This window comes from Protopterus annectens, chromosome 6.part0 (genome assembly GCF_019279795.1).
Source record: "Protopterus annectens isolate FY-2018-M chromosome 6.part0, PAN1.0, whole genome shotgun sequence".
In the NCBI taxonomy this organism is placed as follows: Eukaryota; Metazoa; Chordata; order Ceratodontiformes; family Protopteridae; genus Protopterus; species Protopterus annectens.
Window position 1 is genome coordinate 1,625,019,519 of NC_056737.1, and position 22,723 is coordinate 1,625,042,241.

General features: G+C 42.1%; 1 protein-coding gene across 1 annotated transcript in view; it reads left to right on the forward strand.

Moving 5' to 3' along the window:
* Positions 1 to 22,723, forward strand: part of DNAH7 (dynein axonemal heavy chain 7) — a 4,771,155-nt gene that overhangs the window by 1,408,717 nt on the left and 3,339,715 nt on the right. Inside the window, exon 12 of the mRNA XM_044073696.1 lies at positions 17,751 to 17,975. Within this exon, the coding sequence (XP_043929631.1) occupies positions 17,751 to 17,975 (225 nt within the window). The remainder of the gene's footprint in view (positions 1 to 17,750; positions 17,976 to 22,723) is intronic.

The window sequence follows — 22,723 nt, forward strand, 5'->3', positions numbered from 1 at the left end:
CCAGACGTTTTCTGATAGCAACTCATATCCCTGGCAAATCCAACGTGATAGCCGACAGACTGAGCAGAACTATCCTCTCTCCTCACGAGTGGTCTCTGAACGATGCAGTGACAACTCAGATCTTCAGCAGATGGGGAACTCCTTGTTGCGACCTCTTCGCAACCCCGCTGAACGCGAAGTGCAGAAAGTTCTTCTCCCTCACTCCAGCTCCGGGGGAGAGTCCTATGGACGCATTAGCCCATCCTTGGCCCACCGGCTTGCTATACGCCTTCCCCCCAGTTCCCCTCCTTCCCAGAGTGATCCAAAAGGCATCTCACTTGGGGAGCAAAATGATCTTAGTTGCCCCTTACTGGCCTCGTCAGGTATGGTTCCCCTATCTTCAGAAATATGCACTGGACGGTCCATGGTTCCTGGATCGGATCCCAGACCTATTAACTCATCAGTTGGTACAACTCCACCAGTCCTTTCACACTTTGAAGTTAACAGCTTGGCTCCTCCTCTTCCGACTATAGTCAGGAATCATACCTTAGACCCGGAAGTCATACATATCTTATCTTCGGCCCACAAGTCTGCCACTAAGAAATTGTATACTAGCAAATGGAAGAGATTCGCTATTTGGGCTCAACTCCGGGGTCTGGATCCCATCACTATTCCTGTATCGGAAGTCCTGAAATTTCTAACTTCCCTATTCAATCAAGGTTCTTCAGTCTCTACCATCAAGGTCCAATTGGCAGCTATTTCCAATTTTCATGAATCTATAAACCCACCTTTAGTGAGCAACAGATTGTGTAAAACCTTCATGAAAGGTGCTGCGCTTTTACGACCTCCGATTTCTCATGCTGCTCCTCCGTGGGATCTCGATGTGGTATTACGTGCCTTAACCACCTCCCCTTGAACCGGCAGCAACATGTGATTTAAAATTTCTATCTTGGAAAACTGCCTTTCTGGTCGCGATTACTTCTGCCAGAAGGGTTTCAGAGCTTCAAGCTCTATCTGTAAAACCACCGTACCTGGTTTTTCACAAAGATAGAGTATCCCTCAGGCCTAATCCATCCTTTGTCCGTAAGGTTTGTTCCAGTTTTTGCCTGCAACAGTCATTAGAACTTCCAGTTTTCTTTCCAAAGTACTCAAACATAGCAGAATACATATTCCACACATTGGATGTCCACAGGCAATTGCTTTTATTTAGACAGGACCAAACAAACAAGGAAAACAGATCAATTGTTTGTGTCCTTTTCGGATAATAAATTGGGCAAAGCCGTCACAAAGGTCACTATTGCCAAATGGATCAGGGACTGTATTAGTCAAGCTTATTCCTCTTCTAATAAAGAGCTTACGACTTCTGTCAAAGCTCACTCTACAAGAGCTATGGCTACTTCAATAGCATTCCATTCTAAGCTTGCCATTAGTGACATTTGTGCTGCGGCTACGTGGTCTTCCCCGCACACTTTCATTTCCCACTACAAATTGGATGTGGCATCTCGGGGGCTAGCTTCATTTGGTTCCACAGTGCTCAGGAGTGTTTTCCAGTGAGCCACCCAGGATTTAGGTGCTAGGGACGCTGTCCCATCAGTACAGAATGTAGGCGAGATAGGATCACATAACATCTTTTAGTTATGTACTCACCATAACTTTAGATGTTTGGGATCCATCTCGCCTACATTCCCAATAACCCACCCTCCTTCCCCCTGCCTTGGAGATCAGAAGAGATTGGACGGTCTGAATTCTGTTGTTTCATCTTGAAACATCTGGCAATGTTATATAAACAAGTTATGTGTGTGTGCATGAATGCGGACAAACAAGATCTGGGGGATTAGTGGTGGTGCATCCTGGGATAGAGAATAGCTCAGCCAATAAGAGGCTTCGCTCTATAGCATAGCGTGCCGAGACCATCAGTACAGAATGTAGGCGAGATGGATCCCAAACATCTAAAGTTATGGTGAGTACATAACTAAAAGTTATTCTATATATACTAGCTTACAGTGGCCTATAGACTTCACCATCTTTACTGATCTTAAGAGGGCTTTCGATCTAGTCCGTCTGGCTAAATATACTTGATAAATGAGGTTTCTTAAAAGGTCCACTTTCCTGGATCCAAAGTAGTTTTGGTTCCAGAAACATTACTGCAAACACAGATCTGCTACTATTATTTCTGGTGTTCATCAGGGATCTGTGCTGAGCCCTGATCCTTTCATCATTTTTATTAATTACTTCATTCTAGAGGTACATGGCTTACAAGCTGCACTTTATGCTGATTATTTGGTACTTTTTAAAGCTAGGAAAACTAATGTAATATTACAAATGTTCCTACAAGTGGAGTTCAGAAGAATCTAGCATTGTTATGAGGTAGATAAACGCATTATCAATATGAACAAAATTAAAACTGTGCTGTTTACAATTCTGCAAAGGCTTTCTAATGTTTTGTTCACGAGTCAATCCATTTCTGCTGTACTGACATGGTCAGAAAAATACCTAAACATGGAATATCTACAGCTGGTGGGGTTTAGCTTTATTGACGTGAATGTACTGATAGAGACTTAAAAACCAAACCGTCATTGGCATTAGAAAGTTATGTAGCTAAAAAACTTGTATGTCCTTAAAGGGTCATTTGCTTATATCCCATGGGCCTCCAATACAGGAGGTTTAAGTTATTACACATTGAAGGCTCTAGCTTGGCTGAGTCTTTCTTGCAGTTTTTACTGAACAGTTAGACTGTGACATCTTTTTGCCCCTTGTTTTGAATGTTATTTGGGCTATTTTGTAGGCACCCTATTATTTATGGATGTCAGGTTTGGTTTTAAGCTGTGTGTTTCTGTACTATATCTTAAGCACTCTATTTTTATTTATTTATTGATTGACATTTGTTTACTGGGAAAGTGCACTGGGCCAAGCAGAGCCCATTTTCAGTGGAGACCCGGGGAGAAAAACTCCAAAAGTAAACACAATTAGAGTATATAGTACATCACAAGACACATTTTGAGTATATATAGCACAAAGGGAGGAAATAAATGTCTTAACAGTAGTACATATGAAATATATACACACGGCTGGTACATACTTAAACTAATTACAATGTAGTATAACTATGGTTAATGTGGAAGTTAGGGTGAATATAAAATGCCCATATACACACTTGAAACACACATATTAACTAATTACAATGTAGTGTAACTATAGATAACATACTAGTATGGGTGAATATAAAATGCTTATATACACACACTTGATACACACATAATGAACTGTTTGCAATGTAGTACAACTATAGTTGCTCTAGTGGTATGAGTGAATATAAATACTTGTATACACCACTTGTTACACACGTAATAAACTAATTACAATGTAGTACAACTATAGTTGACATAGTAATATAGATGAATATAAAATGCATAGCACTCAGAAAAAGATAGAGATACTAGAGCTAGGAAAGACTTTAAGAGGCTATACCTTTTAGTTATGTACTCACCATAACTTCAGATGTTTGGGATCCATCTCGCCTACATTCTGTACTGATGGGTTCGGAGCCGATCCCTCGGCTCCGACTCGGCACACTTATGCTATAGAGCGAGGCCTCTTATTGGCTGAGCTATCTTTATCCCAGGATGCACCACCACTAATCCCCCAGATCTTGTTTGTCCGCATACATGCACACATGCACAACTTGATTATATAACATTGTTAGATGTTTCAAGATGAAACAACAGGATTCGGACCTTCTGATATCCTCTGATCTCCAAGGAAGGGGAAGGAGGGTGGGTTATTAGGAATGTGAGATGGATCCCAAACATCTGAAGTTATGGTGAGTACATAACTAAAAGATGTTATGTGATCCTATCTCGCCTACATTCTGTACTGATGGGACAGCGTCCCTAGCACCTAAATCCCGGGTGGCTCATTGGAAAACACTCCTGAGCACTGTGGAACCAAATGAAGCTCGTCCTCTAGATGCCACATCTAATTTGTAGTGGGAAATGAAGGTGTGCGGGGAAGACCATGTAGCTGCAGCACAAATGTCACTAATAGCAAGCTTAGAGTGAAATGCTATCGAAGTAGCCATAGCCCTTGTAGAATGAGCCTTGACAGAGGTGGAAAGCTCTTTGTTAGAATAAAAATAAGCTTGAGAAATACAGTCCCTGATCCATTTGGCAATAGTGACTTTTGTGACAGCTTTGCCCAATTTGTTATCTGCAAAGGATACAAACAACTGATCTGTTTTCCTTGTTTGTTTGGTCCTGTCTAAATAAAAACGTAACTGTCTGTGTACATCTAGTGTGTGGAATATGAACTCCGCCTTGTTAGAGTATTTTGGGAAAAAAACTGGAGCTCTAACGATTGTTGTAAGCAGAAAGTAGAACAAACCTTAGGGACAAAGGAAGGATTTGGTCTGAGGGATACTCTGTCCTTGTGAAAAACCAAGTATGGGGGTTTTACTGACAAAGCTTGAAGTTCTGAAACTCTTCTGGCAGAAGTAATCGCCACCAGAAAAGCTGTCTTCCATGATAGAAACTTTAGATCACATGTAGCTGCCGGTTCAAAGGGAAAGAAGTCAAGGCGAATAATATATCGAGATCCCATGGAGGTGCAGGATGAGAAATCGGAGGTCTCAATAGAGCAGCACCTTTTAAGAAGGTCTTGCACAATCTGTTGCTCATTAAAGGTGGGTCTATGGATTCGTGAAAATTAGAAATTGCTGCCAATTGTACCTTGATGGTAGAAACTGAAGAGCCTTGATTGAAGAGAGAAGTCAGAAATTTTAGTACTTCTGCCAAGGGAATAGAAATGGGGTCCAGACCCCGGAGTTGAGCCCAAATAGCAAATCTTTTCCATTTGCTAGAATACAGTTTCTTTGTAGCAGACTTATGGGCCGAAGATAATATGTGTACAACATCTGGATCCAATGTATGACTCCTGACTATCGTCGGAAGAGGAGGAGCCAAGCCGTCAATTTTAAGGTGAGTAGGGACTGGTGGAATAGTCCCGACTGATGAACCAGTAGGTCTGGTATCTGATCCAGAAACCATGGACCTTCCAGGGCATGTTTCCGAAGATAGGGGAACCACACTTGACGGGGCCAGTAAGGAGCAATTAAGATCATTTTGCTCCCCAAGAGAGATGCCTTTTGAATCACTCTGGGAAGGAGAGGAACTGGAGGGAAGGCATAAAGCAAGCCGGTTGGCCAAGGATGGACTAATGCGTCCATGGGGCTCTTCCCCGGAGCCGGGGTTAGGGAGAAGAACTCTTCGCACTTCGCATTCAGAGGAGTCGCGAAGAGATCGCAACACGGAACTCCCCATTCGCTGAAAATCTGACTTGCAACTGTCATATTCAGAGACCATTCGTGAGGAGAGAGAATGGTCCTGCTCAATCTGTCGGCTATCACATTGGACTTGCCCGGTATGTGAGTAGCCACTAGGAAGCGTTTGGTGGAGACTGCCCATTCCCAAACTCTCATGGCTTCTCTGCAAAGAAGATAGGATCTGGTCCCTCCCTGTTTGTTCAGATACCAAACAACTGACATGTTGTCTGAGTGAACGGCAATTACGCCTTGAGGGAGATAATCGTGAAGGGCTTGAAGGGACAGAAGTACTGCCCTCATTTCCAAGATGTTGATATGAAGCAAAGTCTCTTCCGGATGCCATTTGCCTTGGACTGACCTGCCCAGGGAATGCCCCCCCCACCCCGTCTGGGAGGCGTCCGTGGTCAAAGTGGCCGGAGGAGGTAGAACAAAGGGTCGTCCCTGATCCAAGTTGGAGGGCACTAGCCACCAGTGAAGGTCCCGTCTGCAAGATTCCGTGATCCATACAAGGTGATTGAGGGGGAGTTCCTGAAAGGACCACTGAGCTGAGAGAAGTCACTGGAGAATTCTCATGTGCAACCTTGCCAAGGGGACTAGAAGAACCGTGGCGGACATGGATCCCAATATCTGCAGGACCATTCTGGCTGGGGCTTTGGATCTTGGAAGTAAGGCTCGAACTTGAGCTTGTATGGTTTGTATTCTGTCTGTAGGTAGGTAGACCCGCATTTGGTTTGAGTCTATCTCTACCCCTATGAATCTTATTCGTTGAGATGGCAGCAACACAGACTTTGGCCAATTGAAGGTGATTCCAAGGGAATTGCCTAGTGATATGGTGACTTGAAGGCTCCGCAGAAGTAGATGCTTGGAGGTGGCAGTTAGGAGCCAGTCGTCTAGATACGGAAACACCTGGAATCCTAGACTTCTCAGGTGAGCAGTCATGACTGCCAAACACTTGGTGAACACCCTGGGGGCTGTGGTGAGACCAAAGGGCAGTGCACGGAACTGAAAATGACTGCCTCCTAGGCTGAAGCGCAGATGTCTCCTGGACGCTTGATGTACCATGATATGATAATAAGCGTCCTTGAGATCTATGGAGCACATCCAAACACCTTTCTCCAGCAATGGGAGAATGGTTTATAGGGTGACCATTCGGAACTTGGACTTTCTGACTGAACGGTTTAGGATGCTGAGGTCCAAAATGGGCCTCAAGTCTCCGGTCTTTTTTGGCACCAAAAAGAATCTTGAGTAAGTCCCTAATCCGATCTGGTCTGCGGGGACCAGTTGGATGACTCCTTTTTGCAGCAGCTTTGAAACTTCTGAGGCTGCGGTATCCCGTTGACTGGGTGGCGGGTCCGGGATTTTTTTGGACTGAGGGGGGGGATGTGAGAATGGGATGGAATTACCTCCGGCGATAATCCGAAGCACCCATCGGTCCTGAGTGATACCTTCCCAGGCCTTTAGGTGCTTCGAGAAACGACCCCCGACTGGCTCCGGAGCAGCACAGCCAGGCAATCCCTCAGGGACTATGAAAGGCTGAAGAGCCACGAAAGGACTCGTGGTCTCCAGTGTTGCGAGGGCCTCTGCCGCCTCTGGGACGGTGTCTTCCGGAAGAATTTCCCCCTCCTCTGCCTCTGGAAGGGGAACCCTCCTGCTGAGAGGGGTAAGGCTTCTGGGATCTACGGAACCACATTTTCCCTCCTCTTTTAGCCTTGGGATAAGGCCGAAAGGGAGTGGAAAATCGTGCCCCTACAGCAGTCAGAGTCTTACCCTCCTGTTCACAGCGGGTTAGTGTGTCCTTTACCTTGGGTCCAAACAGGGAGGACCCACCAAAGGGCCGGCAAATGAAGACTTGAAGGCCTCCCAGTGACACAGACGGAGCCAGGCTTGTCTCCGTAGAGCAATGCCTGTACTGCCGCTTACTCGCCTTCGGCCGCATAAGAAATGAGCCTCATGGACGAGTTCGAAATGGACGACATTGTAGCCAGCTGAGAGCCAACCGTCTGGGCCAGCTCCTCAGGCAGGTTACCCAAGAGGGTATCGGATAGCTCCTTAATCAGATCCATCTGAAACCTGGTGAAGTGCGTAAGGTAGTTCAAGGACCTCAGTGTAAAGGCCGCTGAACTGAGGGTGCGCTTTCCTTACCGATCCATGCTCCTAGCCTCCTTATTAGGAGGATGGACGGACGTAGAAGCCTCTGCTACATCTTGCTGGGTAGCAGATGCCACAACCAAAGCATCTACAGCCACACCTTTAGTAAGGAACTCTCTATCAGGGGGCGCCGAGAGAAATTTGTTCGGACGTGCGGGCACCAGTTCCACAGTGTCTGGGTGTTCCCATGCCCTTCGACAGATCAAATCCAAGAGCTCGTTGAAGGGCGGAGACACCCAGGAGGCGGAGGGCTGAGCCCCGAAGGCCTTCAGGAACACCGACTCATCAGCAGAGGGAGGTTTGGACTGCCAGCCGTCTTGTTGCTTTAGGGCTTCCAGGATGTCTGCAAAGGAGACATCATCCGAGGACGACTTGGGGGACCCTTCTGCATCATCGAGATCAGTGTCGGATGTCAGAGACTCATCAGGGGAGTCAACGTGCTTCCTCTTGCACGATCTCTTCCTGGGAGGTTCCTCCGAAGAGGCTTCAGAAGGACCTCCAGGAGGGGGAGAAACCCCAGCGGGGGTAACCTGAGGCCCAGGGGCTCCGCTGTCTAAGGACAGGGGGACTGCCAACGACCCAGTCTCCAAATGTAGGGAAGGAGCTGGGGAAACCGTGGAGGTAGCCAAGGAAGATTTGGCTAAAGCACTCCTCATAGCCCTGAAGGCGGGACCACCAGAATCCTGGGAGGGTCCCACCTCCGTGGCCACAACAGTGGACGGTACTCCCGCCGCCGACGCACCAAGAGGGAGACTTGGGACCGAAAGCATCAATCCCGAAGCCTCCCCCCCAGGGCCGAAGGAAGAAGTCCGTGTACTGAACTCCGACCCAAGAGCCGGAGTTGGAGCAAGGGTCGGGCCCGACCCTAACACCTCCACCGGTCCCACCAGCACCGGCTCCAACGGTGCCGAAGCTGTTGGAGGAGGAACCACAATAGGGGAAAGGACCATCGGCTCCGAAGCCAAATGGGCTGGAGCCGAAACCATCTTTTGGAACACCGGAGACTGGAAGAGTCGAAGGAGCACCCTGTCGATGTCCGAATCAGACATCTTGGATGATCTCGAGGATACCGATCGGGCCCGAACCGATTTCTCCATCGGCTCCGAATGGCTCGGGGACCGGCTGCAAAAGGACTCCACAACTATCGGCTCCGAAGAAGGTTTCAAGGAAATTTCCCTCGGTGCCGATAAGGACTTCGGCTCCGAGGGGGAAGAGTCTGAGCCGGTAACCCTTATCGGCTCCAATATCAGTGGAGCCGATGAGGGTGACCCGCCTCTCGATACCCCCAGACCTCGGCTCCGAAACCAGGGGGGTCGAGGCTGGAGGCATCGAGGCAGACCGTTCCGACCTCAGCTCCGAAGTCCGTGGAGCCGATGGAGAAGTCTGCTTAGCTTTTTTAGCGGTCGGTTCCGACTGACTGGTCGGAGCCGACGCTTTCTTCTTTTTAGAAGGAGACGGAGAGGAAGATAAAGTCTCCTCGAAGGAAGGCTTGATTAATCCTTTGAGGATTAATTTGTTTTTCCTCTCCTGGAGGACTCTGGAAGAGAACGCGTGGCACACACTACACGACTCTTGTAGGTGTTTAGCACCTAAGCAATAGACGCACGAGGAGTGGTCGCCCGTTATGGACATTTTAAAACCGCACCTCGTGCATTTCTTAAACCCGGAGGGTTTGTGTTCTTTTGACATAGTCCAAGCCAAAACACAGTTGTCTACAAGTAAAATGAGGGTTTGTGACAAGAAAAAACAAATATCCCTACTTTAGTATTAAAATTTTAAAACTAAAACTTTTTTTTTTTTTTTAAGATAAACTTTCTACAAAAGAAAGAGAGAGAGAGAGATAGAGAGGGTCAAGACCCTCTAACTTAAATGGGTACTTGACCCACACACAACAACTAAGGTAGTAGAAACCACAGGGGAAGGCCCCTCTAACTTAAACGGGAACCTTCCCTGACAGGAAAAAACACGAAATCCTTAACCAAAAACTACCAAACACACTCGTATACAAAGAATAGCCGTTAAAACAGCTTTTGGGGTTAAATTAAGCAAATTTCTGACAGGAAAAAGCCTAAATAAATAGTACTTAGCCCAGCCAAGTTGAGGCCACGTCTAAGCTCTGTAAGCGGCAAACGAGATCTGAGGGATTAGTGGTGGTGCATCCTGGGATAAAGATAGCTCAGCCAGTAAGAGGCCTCACTCTATAGCATAAGCGTGCCGAGTCGGAGCCGAGGGATCGGCTCCGAACCCATCAGTACAGAATGTAGGCGAGATAGGATCACATAACATCAGTGATGTTGCAGAAGTTATAGTGTATAAGAGGAAAATAAATGGAAGAAAATGGAAAGGAGCATTTAAGAAGTTGAAAGTGATAGCAGTAGAGGTAAGAATGGTGGAAGTGATTGAGATGGAGGACAGGAGAGAAGGTCATTAGTAGTAATGGGTAAAGAGAGACAGAGAGACTAAGTGTGAAGAAATTATAGTGTATTTGAGATAGATATATAGAGGTGTGTTACAATGAAGAATAAGAGGGAAGGTAGGAAGGCACTAAGGTCTCGGTAATGGCTGGAGGAGGCTTAGTGCGGTTACAGAGCCATTTGGAGTGACAGTGTGTGCTTAGGGTGTTTTTTAAGGAGGCAGTGCATTATGTTGTGCAAATGGCTGGGGGAAGGCTGTTTCAGATTTTAGCTATTACCCAGGAGTATAGTAGCTGACCAGCAGGTTACTTAGGTTTTCAGAATTTGGAGATGTGTTGGTTTTTGATCTTAGCAACCTAGTGGGGTTATAGTGGGAGAATAAGGACTGTAAGGCAGGGCAGTTCCGTGGTTTAATAAGTATTTTGTGTGCGGTAGTTAATTGGAGATGAGTAAGATACTTAAGACATACTAAAGAGGTCTAAAAAAGGCTGAAACATAGCATGTCTATAGTTAGTGGTGATTGGCGGCTTTATTGGCCTTAATGTATATTTATTTACTTACTTATTTAACATTTTTTTTACTGGGAATGTCCGACTGGGACAAAGCCAATTTTCAGTGGAGGCCTAGTGAAAAATGCTCCAGACGCATGTCTTTGTAATGTGGGAAAAAACTGGAATACCCAGAGGAAACCCATACGAGTGCAGGAAGGACATGCAGACTCCACACAGTAGGCACCCCAACTGAGAATCGAACTGGAGAACCTCTTGCTGTGAGGTGACAATGCTAACTGCTGCACCACTGGGCCATACCTGTAAAATCTTAAAAAGTAAAGATCCCCAACATTTAGAAGCCATAGGTTGAAACACTGGTATGTCCGTAAGGATCATTTGCATATATACCATGAGTCTACACACACCATATGAGGTTTAAAGTATTACACAGTGAAGGCTGTGGCTTGGCTGGGTTATTCTTACAGAGTGCACACAGGTTTGCAGTAGTCATTCCCTTCTGTTTTCTTTCTGGTCTTCTTTATTTATATGTGTATCATCTGATGATCTGACCTTATTTACAGAGGTCACAAGTTGTCTGCTTATTTTTAACTATGTTTTAACATCACACAAGCAAATACATGGAGTTGACATTATTTTATAGAAGTGTTTGCCATCTGATAGTCAAAGCTTCTTTACAAAAGTGACAAGTTCTCTGCCTTAGTTACCCTTTACATTTTTATTTTGACTTCTGTTCCCATTTGGGAAAACTGATTCCATCACTTTGAAAAGCTTAGGAGTGTAAGCAGACATTGCTGATTTGTGCTGCCACTGCAAGTTGCACCACTGTAGGAGACGAGTAGGTTTGCACATAAGGCTGCAGCTCCTGGTGTGAAATTTTGCACTGAAGATAAAATTGCCAAACCATTACCAAAATACAGTTTTCATGATTGTTGTGATACTCCTTTCTCTCTCTCTCTCTCTCCCTTTAATAATGATCTGCGGTTAAAGTGAATATCTTATCCAGCTGCTAATGGTCTGTTTCTTGTAGTTGAAAATACAGGTTTGATTTCTTCCACCTCCATTTGCCTGGTCTGTGACTCTGAGCAAGTCAGTGCTGCTGGGCCATTCCTGAAAAGGAACACTTGTATGTAGTGGGCTTACAAGTTAATAAATAAATTCAATACACACATATATACATTAATAAATAAATAAAATAAAATTGTCAGCTATGCATACCTTCTTAGCCGGTCTTGTAGGAACTAGATTTTTGAACCAAGATTGTTGATGTTCTAGTCAGATGTCCCGTCTCTGTTAGCAGGGTAGCATAATTCATTTCTAATCAGCACTTTTATTTGGTTACCACCAGTACTATTTTATACATTCATAGTTGGTTAACTGCCTCTTTGTCCCTTGTTATTGCACCACTGGTGTGAAAGTGATCATACATGTTGAGTTTCAAATATGATTAATTGCAGAACACATTCGCTGCCTTTCAAACTGCTACCCATACTTAGTATAAAACACATTAGATATTGCTTGTGAAAGAGGGTTAGAAATTGGTCCGATATACTTTTGTTTCACAGTGTCTCGTATGAAGGATAATCTGCAGCCACTTAACCTGCTTTTGTGTTCATCTTGATTGGATCTGTTTTGTAATTGCGCAACTGATTCAGCAGAAATTGTATCTTTAAAGACTTCCAAGATGGCTGCACATTGAGTAACACCTTAATTGTAGCTCTCCCAGTGTGAAAACAGAAACTCAGCAGAGAAAGCCAGTAGACTTGTGTTTATGGGTAAATTTCAGTAACTGGATAGTAAGCCTACTGCCTGAATGCCAGGAAAAAAGAAACACGTAGCACCCGGAACAAAATCGGCTACAAAAAGTGAGGAAGAAACACTGACTGTGTAATGTTCTTCAGCTGTTCAGCAAAAAGCAATGCAATCTCCAAACATGAGTTCCATAACCTACAGGAAGATATAAGACAACTGCACAGAGACCTGGTTAAAACAAACAAAACACTGATGGACTATATCAACACAAACAACAAAAGGTTGGAAAATGGAAGAAACCTTAAACAGATATTCAGATGAGGTGATAAAGCTGCAAAACTCGGAGGTTGAAATAAAGAAAAGGCTGGCTGAATATGAGACTGCTCAGGAAGAGATGTTTCAAAAATAATAGAATTAGAGGACAGAGTGTGTAGGGAAAACTTGAGATTTTCAGCTATACCAGAGACACTGGAAGGAAAAGACTGCATTAATTTTATGAAAGCACAAATAAGTAACTGGTCTGGTATTCCACAGCAGGAGTTGTTAGTTCAAAGGGCACATTATGTGTATGCTCCAAACCTGGCTATGAGAAAGCAACCTAGACCTTTAATAGTAAAGATGCAATCCTACCAGCACAAGGAGTTGATTCTGACAAAACTGTGAGAAGGACAAAGTACTAAAAGTGGGAGATGGCAGACTATTTGTGACTCATTGTACAACAAGCAGAAGAGGAGCAAATTTTTTCCAGTATTCAGGGACTGTTGAGTGAGATTCAAACTGCTGTACCCAGCTGTCTTCAAGGTATTCTTTCCTTGAGGGACAAAATCATTTTTCGATGAAGTACATGCTAAGGAGGAAATACAAAGGTTTATCCAATAAAAAGTAAGTTGTGAAACAGGAGGAGATTCTGCTTCTTGTTCTTCTGGTAATAAAGACCATAGAAAGACTGTACCTATAAATCCTTATCTAATGTTTCAACAGAAAATATTGGAGAGAAGGAAGAGAGCATGAAGGTTGATCAAGAAGAATCAAGAGTATGTTGGAAATGAACCAGAGACAGGATATGGGAGATGGAGATGAACAGGAATAAAACCAGTAACTTAATGGGGGTTTACAATGCAATAATTATATTTGTGAAATATGATATAAGTGAAAGTATTCAGAATTTGTTGGACTTGTGGGGGACTCTAAAGCATATACCCTATTTCATGTCATTAATATTCAGAAAAGTGCTTTCTGGGGGGGGGGGAGAGGAGGGAGAACATTAACTGTAAGTAAAGATTTTTTTCTTAAATAGCACTATTTTTGTGCTTTGTGGTTTTCTTTACATGCTATGAAGTAAAGTTTTTTCAGATATTTTTAAGTGTAATATGGACTGTAAACAGATGCTGCTCTTCTTTTTTTCTTTTCTTTCTTTCTTTTTTTTCTCATTCAGTTTTAAGAAATGTAGGCACTGCAATGTCAAAAGAACAGCCTGGTTAAAAAATCATGAGGAGAAAAACTAGTGTTCATTTTCTCATTCTTGCATAGGGGAATGACTGGATTAAGGACCACAGATTGATTTGGTAACACATTTTATGAGAGAGCAAGTAAATGAACAGAATATTAAATATTATGAGTCTTTTTTTCTAGCAAATACATCTTTGCTTAGTAGCAATTCTGCAGCTGTCTTCATGTTTCCATGGAGACAATCTGATAAAGAGAAACTGGCTACAGTCTGGTGAAAAGTGATTGTCTGATGAAAAAAAAAAGAGAAATTGGTTAGGACAAAATGTTCTCTGAAACCGTTCAGTGGTTGTCCTAGCTGGGAGAGCTACAAAGCTAAGACAAAACCAATTAGCACTTAGTAGAAGCAAATGCTATACAATGCATGTTAGCATGCAAAACCTTTCTTTTAGGTTAACTCAAGTCTGTGAGTGTAGCTGTCATTTGGAGGGTAAAACTTCAATATTTGCAGCTGTACATAGTTTTGTCAGTTAGTATCAAGTGAATAGGTTTTAGGAGGGTATTGACTGTTTTTTGTAGAGCTTTCAATAAAACAAAAAGTTTTGTAAGATGTGGCATAGGCTGAAATGGATATGACAAGAAACAACTGTATAAAAGTTCAACCTGCCAAACAGTGTATGCATGTAACACAAAATCTGGAACTAGACATTTAACAAAAAAGGTGTTATACATAAAATGTGGAAATAACTTTTAATGCAGTGATGCTTTCTTTAATGTCTTTAAATTTTAACGGTCTCACAGATAAATACAAAAAAGAAAGAGGAGTGAATTATATTAAAAATGTGGAGTGCAAATAGCTATGTTACAGGAAGCAGACTTAGAAAGAACTGAACATGTGAATTTGATAAAAAAAGGTTTTCAGGATGGTTATTCAGCAGAATACCTGGGACACAGGAAAAGACGAGTACTTGTATTAACTGCAAGAGGAGCTCCAATAGCGAATAGTAGAGGATAAAAAAGGATAATAATGGCCAATTTGTAGTGCTAAGGGGCTATTGGCAAGGGAGGAGGATTACACTGGTATTATTTATTTATTTATTTTATTTATTTTATTTTTATTTTACATTTGTTGACCAGGCTAGTCTAACTGGATACATGTCCATTTTCAGTAGAGGCCCGGGGAGATAAGCTCCAAGATAGGACAATAGAATTAACACAATAACAACTGGGAAACATGAGACAAATCACATTCTAGTCCCTTCAAGGTATATATTTATATTCCACCTAAAACTGTTATAATGGAGCTTAAGAAAATTCTGGTAGAAATAATTAGTTTTCAGCAAGGAATATTACTTATAGGTGGGGACTTGAATGTGATTTGCAGCAGTGCAGATGTGTCTTGGGGGGGGCACAGAAGAGAAAGTATAACAAAGGAGGGTATATTCTTGAAGAAATTTATGAAAATATTTGGCAAGAAAGATGTGAATTCAGTAATAGGAGTTTGGAGTGAATTTACATATAATTCCCCAAGATATAAAAACTGGGCTAGGATAGAGAGAATTTGCATTTTATGAGAAGATGTGCATTTAATTGTAGGTACTGATATGCACCCAATAACTGTTTCTGATCATGCACGATAATAACTAAAATAAAAACACAATGTAATGAAATAAAAATGAGACACTGGCAATTTCTTACCTATCTGTTGAAAAGACAGGAATTTAAGGAATGGGTAGTGGAGATTATTCAGGTGTTATTAGAGAGGATAGAAATTTCCTCTGAAAATATAGCTAGGGAGTGGATAAAATTAAAATGGGGTTTAAAAATAGGGTGGAAATAAAAGAAAGGGAGCTGTGGTTAAGAAATAACAAGAATTATTTAGAGGGAGTGACAACTGGTAAAGTATTGCAGAATACGGGAAATCTCACAGAACAAGAAGAGGATTAGCTGCAGAATGCTAAGAAGAAAATAAGGGATTACCTGAATAATGTGCGCTAGTTTAGAAAGATTTCTGTTAAGCAACTGTTTTTGATAACACTAGAGGACAAAAAAATTACTCTGGCAACTGAAAGTAGAAAGGGCTATCACCAAGCGTAGGGAGTCTATAGCAAAGAAGGTAACAAGATTCTGTAGAGGTAATAGAAATGCTTTGGAAATTCTATGAAAGTCTGTGTAAAGCAGAGAAAAATGGAAATCAAGAAACGATGCAAATGGAATTGTTTATGGAAGAATTAAATGTGCCAATATCAGAGGCAGATGAGGCTCAATTATGGATAGTTAGGATAAGAAGAGATGAGCTAAAAATTGTGATGTATAACCAATAGGAAAGTCCCCAGGAATAGATGGTATTTCTGTGGAAATTTGTAAGCTAGTAAGATCTGGAAGGAGGAGAAGTTACAAACATCTGGGAAGAAAGCAATGGTAGCTGTAATACACAGAGGGTAACGATCCATCGGACCCAGCTTCATGCAGGCCCATTTCAATACTAAACCATGATTATAAAGTGTTCATGTCTGTAATGGCTAAAAGAATAACAAAAGTAATGCCAACATTGATAGATATGGATCATTGTGGTTTTGCGGAGGGGAGGCAAACATTTGACAACATTAACAGAACATTGATGATACAGAGGGAAGCAGAATGTAATAAAGTACCATTGTTGTTGGTGGGTCTTGAAATTCAGTAATTTAAGTAATGTTGCTTAGGTTATGTGACATATAGCAATATATGTGAAGCATTATCATCATCTTTCGGCTGTTCCCATTAGGGGTCGCCACAGCAGATCACCTGTTTCCATTTCTTCCTGTCCTCTGCATCTTGCTGTGTCACACCAACCACCTGCATGTCCTCTCTCACCACATCCATAAACCTTATCTTAGGCCTTCCTCTTTTCCTGTTACCTGGTAGCTTCATCCTTAGCATCTTTTTCCCAATATACTCAGCATCCCTCCTCAGCACATGTCCAAACCAACGTAATCATGCCTCTCTGGCTTTGTCTCCAAACCTTCCAACCTGGGCTGACCATCTAATATACTTATTCCTAATCCTGTCCACCCTCGTCACACCCAGTGCAAATCTTAACATCTTTAATTCTGCCACATCCAGCTCAAACTCCTGCCTTTTTGTCAGTGCCACTGTCTCCAACCCATATAACATAGCTGGTCTCACTACCCTCTTGTAGACCTTCCCTTTCACTCTTGCAGGTACTCGTCTGTCACAAATCACTCCTGACACTATTCTCCACCCACTCCATCCTACCTATACTCTCTTCTTCACCTCTCTTCCACACTCGCCGTTACTCTAAACTATTGACCCCAAGTATTTAAACTCATCCACCTTCGCCACCTCTACTCATTGCATTCTCACCATTCCTCTATCCTCCCTCTTATTCACACACATATATTCTGTCTTAGTCCTGCTGACATTCATTCCTCTTCTCTCTAGAGCATATCTCCATCTCTCCAGGGTCTCATCCACCTGTTCCCTACTCTCACTACAGATCACAATGTCATCTGCAAACATCATAGTCCACAGGGACTCCTGTCTGATCTCGTCTGTCAACCTGTCCATCACCATTGCAAATAAGAAAGGGCTCAGAGCTGATCCTTGATGTAACCCCACCTCCACCTTAAACGCATCCGTCACTCCCACCGCAGACCTCACCACTGTCACACTACCCTTGTACATATCCTGTACCACTCTTACATACTTTTCTGACACTCCTGACTTCCTCATACAATACCACAACTCTTCTCTAGGCACCCTGTCATATGCTTTCTCTAAGTCTACAAAAACACAACGCAACTCCTTCCGACAATCTCTGTACGTCTCCATCAACACTCTCAGAGCAAAGATTTTTGTGCTGGTCCCAAGTCTGGATAAATGGGGAGGGTTGCGTCAGGAAGGGCATCCAGCGTAAAACTTCACCAAAACATTTCATGCAGATACCAAGAATATATGTGAAGCATAATGTTTGTTAATTTTAACTTGTAATTGCAGTTTGATTATTTTTGTATAAATATAAATGTGCCTGTGTCATAAGTGATAATTCAATAAAAGTGATTAATAAAAAGAAATTTTACCTTTAAAAATAACAAAATATTTACACAATTTTAACAAATGTTTATACATCTGTATAGGAAATATTGTTGCATATTAGTAAATTTTCATATCCCCTTTTTGCAGGCTTATGTACTGAAGGCAGAGAATGAAGACATGATTGAAATGGAGCAGAAACTAGTAGATGTTAAAAATCGTTTGGCTTTCTTGGTGGACTATGCCACATTTTCCCCTGCGGACATTAGACTAAATAGCAGTACATTTCAGTGGTATACACGGATGCCAGAAATCTTCGAAGAACACAGGACTATTGTAAAAGAGAAGACTGAGCAATATCAGGAAGGACTTAAGGTAGGGTTGCTTAGTCTCTGGAAATTCAGTTGGTTAAAGAAAAGGAATCTGCATTTACCATCTGCCTTTCAGTCTTCTACAGTTGCAGTTGTTAGAGTACTGAACTTCATTTAGCATTCTATAACATGCACAATTAGCTTAGGGGAATAGTTAGCCATACACCCAGGCATTACCTCTCATAGTTTGTGCTTCAGATATGCATTTTGCAGCTAAATAAATAAGCTGATTTTAGCTTTCAATGCTCCCAAAGTAACTGGTAGCTGGTCTGCTGCCACAAGTGTAAGAATGATTTTCCCTGGTTTGAAAATGTCCACAAAAGTTAGCAGGGTGATCTGTGTGATGATGTTGGAATAAATATCCTTAGGACATCTGTTCTAGTTTGCTGGCTGTACACTTAAATCATGCTTAAGTAATCTTGCTTGAAATTATTTGCTGGTTTTCCCTGGTGAGAGGAGAGGGGACCAGCCTGATTCTAGGCTCTGACTGTTGTAGACCATTTGCAGACCTTTTACCAAGTGTTGATGGTATTGGCTACTGTGGTCTTTTGAGCTTTTCCAGGTTTTATTAACTAGTTGTAGATTGAGAGTGGTTGAGTGCCATAGCACTTGTTTGCTAACAGCTGCTGTACCCAGAGATTATGACCTGATATACTGGATTTTGCTTCATTGCCAGGACTACATGGACTGAAGTACGTGTATTTTTGTGTAGTTTTGCTTAATTTTACTACAGTATACTGTGATAGCTATAAATTTGTATTGTGCTTACATAATCCTGATTTGAAATTGTTTGCTGGTTTCCTGTGGAGATGAGAGGGGACCAGGTTCTTGACGTAAATTTCTTGGCATTCATGTCTCACGCACATAATAAGCAAGTTACAATCAGAGACCCGATCATAACCCTTTATATTTCTGTTTCTTCACTGACTTTTAATAGAAAAGGAAAATATTTTCCTCTGTTCTGTCACTAATTCCAAGTCAGAACAGCAGAGACTGGAAGGGGAGTGTTGATGTTTATCATTGGATCACTGCTGCAGTAGCCTAAGCCATACGGGTTATATCCTACCGAAGATATAGCAGCAGGCCTGCTTCCAGAGCTTTATGGCACCTTCAACATACCAAGGCCATTGATGGCTCAAGCAGTCAAGGGAGACAAATCATTGGCCTGGGCACCTGGAGCTTTCCTACCACAAAAGAGTGCTCCTCTTCCAATCTTTTGAGGATTTTTGGTCAGCTAGTATGTAGCCATTGCTGGACAGATACGTTGCCTTTGGTGACAAACCACGCCATATTTATTTTCTCTCTTTTCTTTTTAATAAAATAAATAAAATAAACGTTTGGATATAATGTTTAGCTCCAGCTCTTCCTTTAGATCTACATTCCTAAAGGGTGTTCTGCTATGATGCCACCCAGGAGTACAAGTAGTTGGGGATTCCGTCCCATCAGTCAAGAAAGACAGAGAAGACAATATAGGATATGGAACTTGCATACTTTTGGATCCTTACTGTCGCATTCCATCTGCCTTGACAACCCTCCCACTGTTCACTTTCCAAATTGTCACCCTCATAACTCTAGATATATATGGCAGATCTAAGTCCAAAGCCTGTTCTGCAGTTTTTCCTTAGTACAACTGCTGTTGTATTTCTTGCTTTTATTGGGCAAAATCGATCTGAGGGACTGTGGGGACACGGGAACTTTACAGAAGAAGGGAAGACCTTGAGCACTGGACTAAAATTTGTAATGAAAAAGGTTTTGGCTTGTATCCTCCATGAGGACAGATTACCCATCATTTGATGCAGGCAGGTTAGGACAGTAAGGATCCAGTCTGATGCTAAGTACATAACTTCCATTTAATTGTAAGGCAGTTTGTAATGTAAGACACAATGTAATGGAATTAAGAATATCAAACTGGTATTATTGAAACTATGAATGCAACAGCATTGAATGTGTTTCTGAATGCTAATAAGGGATTCATTTACTGTTGTAAAGTGAAGACTATTATTTAAGTTATGAAAAAGAGATAGGTTTAAGATGCATTATAGAGAACAAGTTGTTTTGTGTAGGAGTTTGTTACAGAGTAAAATGTAACGCTGAGAGGAAGTTTGTTACAAAGAGAAGTATGCCAAAGGTTATAAGTGTTATTGCAATAGAATGGAAGGCAGAAGGAGCAAGTGAGGTATATTAAATATTTATGCAATAATTTATGAAAATATCAGTGTAGTGATGTAGGGGAGGCAGCCATAGTGTAGTAAAACATCTAAGGACCTTAGATATAATGTAAAAAATATGAAGTGTGGAGTAGGTTAGTGTAAAGTCAAAAAAGTTCATGGGTTCTGAAATACATATTTAAGAGACAGGATAATTGAATTAAATATTGAATGGAGATGCTATGAAATAAAAGAAACTAGGGGCTGGGGCCATTGGAGCTAAGATGGAATGAAGTAGGTTATGACTTCAGTTTCCTCAAGAGTTAATCATCCTGCACATGTGCAGACCAGAAAGATTCTAGCACAGCAGTATGTCTGTGGTAATTAAATAAGAGTAACAGAGTGGCATTCTAAATTTAAATTTAAATATATATGCCCTTGAGGACACTGTTGACATTTGATGTTCTAAGAGAAGAGCTAGATAAAAGGAGAAGTAGCAATGTCAATTGTTAAATGTTTATGGGGGCATACTTGAAAAAAGACAATAATACAGAATAGAAGAGAGTGTGTGAAACTGAAGAACTTAGACCTAACCGACCACAAATATCTTCACTCAAAAAGATTCACAAAGATCTGCATAGTAAAAGGAGATTACAGTGCAGGATAATATGTGCACCCTGACCAGTAGGCAAGTTGAGACATAATCATGTCAGTCAATTGGCAACTTTATCATCAAATGTGAATCAATCTAAAAAAATACAAAACTTTTGGTGAACCTTTGGGTATATTCTTTTTGCAGAGGGCAGGACCACTTGCAACCCCCATGTGGGGAGACACCCCCACACCCCCAAACATAAATATACCTAATCCTAGGTTGTGTAACAGTGAAGCAGAAATAGATCTCCACTATTCATGAAAGTTGTTTCTCCTAAATTTCATCCAACATTTGGCACTCGTTGAAAGTGCCATCTATCAACTGACATTCACCTGTTGTAGCTTGAAAAAAAATACATTTTATTTAAATAGATGCCGTGTAAATTGCAGCGTACAGCTTCAAGTAATATTCTCATCACTTTTACAGATGTAGCTGTACCTATTTAGAGATAAATTAAAGCATCATCAGACAGCCAACCTTTGCATGAGTCAACGCTAGAAAGATGGTCCTGCAGAAGTATCTTGGGATTAAATCAGTGCATGTCGTAAAGCCTCCAAAAACAAGCACTAGTTGGCTCACTGCTGCTGATTTGAAACAAAGAAGCAAGGAAAGTGATCCTATCTCTGAGTCTGATGTGTAGTTGCCTAAATTGATAGTGCTGCTTTCTGTATTACCTATTCCATTTTATTTTCTGTCTTGAGAAATCTTTTTGTCCTAGTGTTTTTGTTCTTTGTGGCAGATAAACACTTAAATAACTAGGCTTCACATTTCACATGTTTTTTTTCACTTGATAATTAAATACACAGAGTATATCTGTGGGCTTATCTTTGATAAGAAGCAAGGCCTACAAAATCTACAAGCACTGTTTGACTCCCTGCTGGTGATTTGGAATAGTTTTTCCCTTGAAACTAGTCTAAATCTCAGCCTAAGCACTCAAAAAGCATCCTGCAGCCCAGTACTTCCTCAGACCTAATAGCAAGCACTAATATACATTGACACTTGATTACCCAGCAGGGCAAGGCTCTTTATTCACCCCTCACCAACCAAGCGACTAAGCAGCTCACCCTACTATTCAGGCATGACCAAAGGGCAATTTCAGGTGTACTCTCCAGTCCAGCTGGTGAATCTGGGTATCCTGAGGCAATGTTACAACTGCCTCATGTACGCAGACAGCCCTCTCCTCCTACCACAAAACACTAACATATGCGAGAGATACAATTATATAGCCAAACTGGAGGCTAAGCTCTCTGCCCAAGACTGGAACAGACAGTCAAGAGGAGAAGGTTAACACTTGCACCACACCTCCAGCCACACATAGACCTACTAAACCAGCACTGGAAAAAATACACATAAATACACAAAATCATACTTGGAGGCTCTAAATAAAAACCTGCAAAAGCAACAGAGACCTCCAAAGCAGACACCCAAACAACCTGCACCTCCTGTCACAGACCAGACAACAAATAAAACACAAAATCAGTGTGCCGCACAATCACAGCCCTTAAGGCGAAATAACATACCTAACACACTAGTAATAGGTGACTCTATAGTCAGGCACACTGACTTCCCACTCACTAGGCTGGACAAGCAGAAGGTTACTGTTAGCTGCCTGTTGGGAGCCAGAATCCGCCACATAACACAAGCACTCAGTTCACTCCAGAACAATTACAAATATGACTCTGTCATTGTTCATGTTGGTGTGAATGACCTGAGACGTACCTCCCTGGACTACATGAAAAGAAGTATGGAAGAGCTCTCTGATCATGTAGCCCAGGCTGGTATGACCCTGACCCTGAGTAGCATCCTGCCTTCACCAAGAGTGATACCTCAGTATAAAGAAAAAATTATCAATTTCAACAATTGGCTAAGTTTCTGGTGTCATTCAAAGGGGATCCAGTGTCTGTCAGCCTGGGACGACATGCTCGACAAGCCGCATTGCTTCACAAGAGA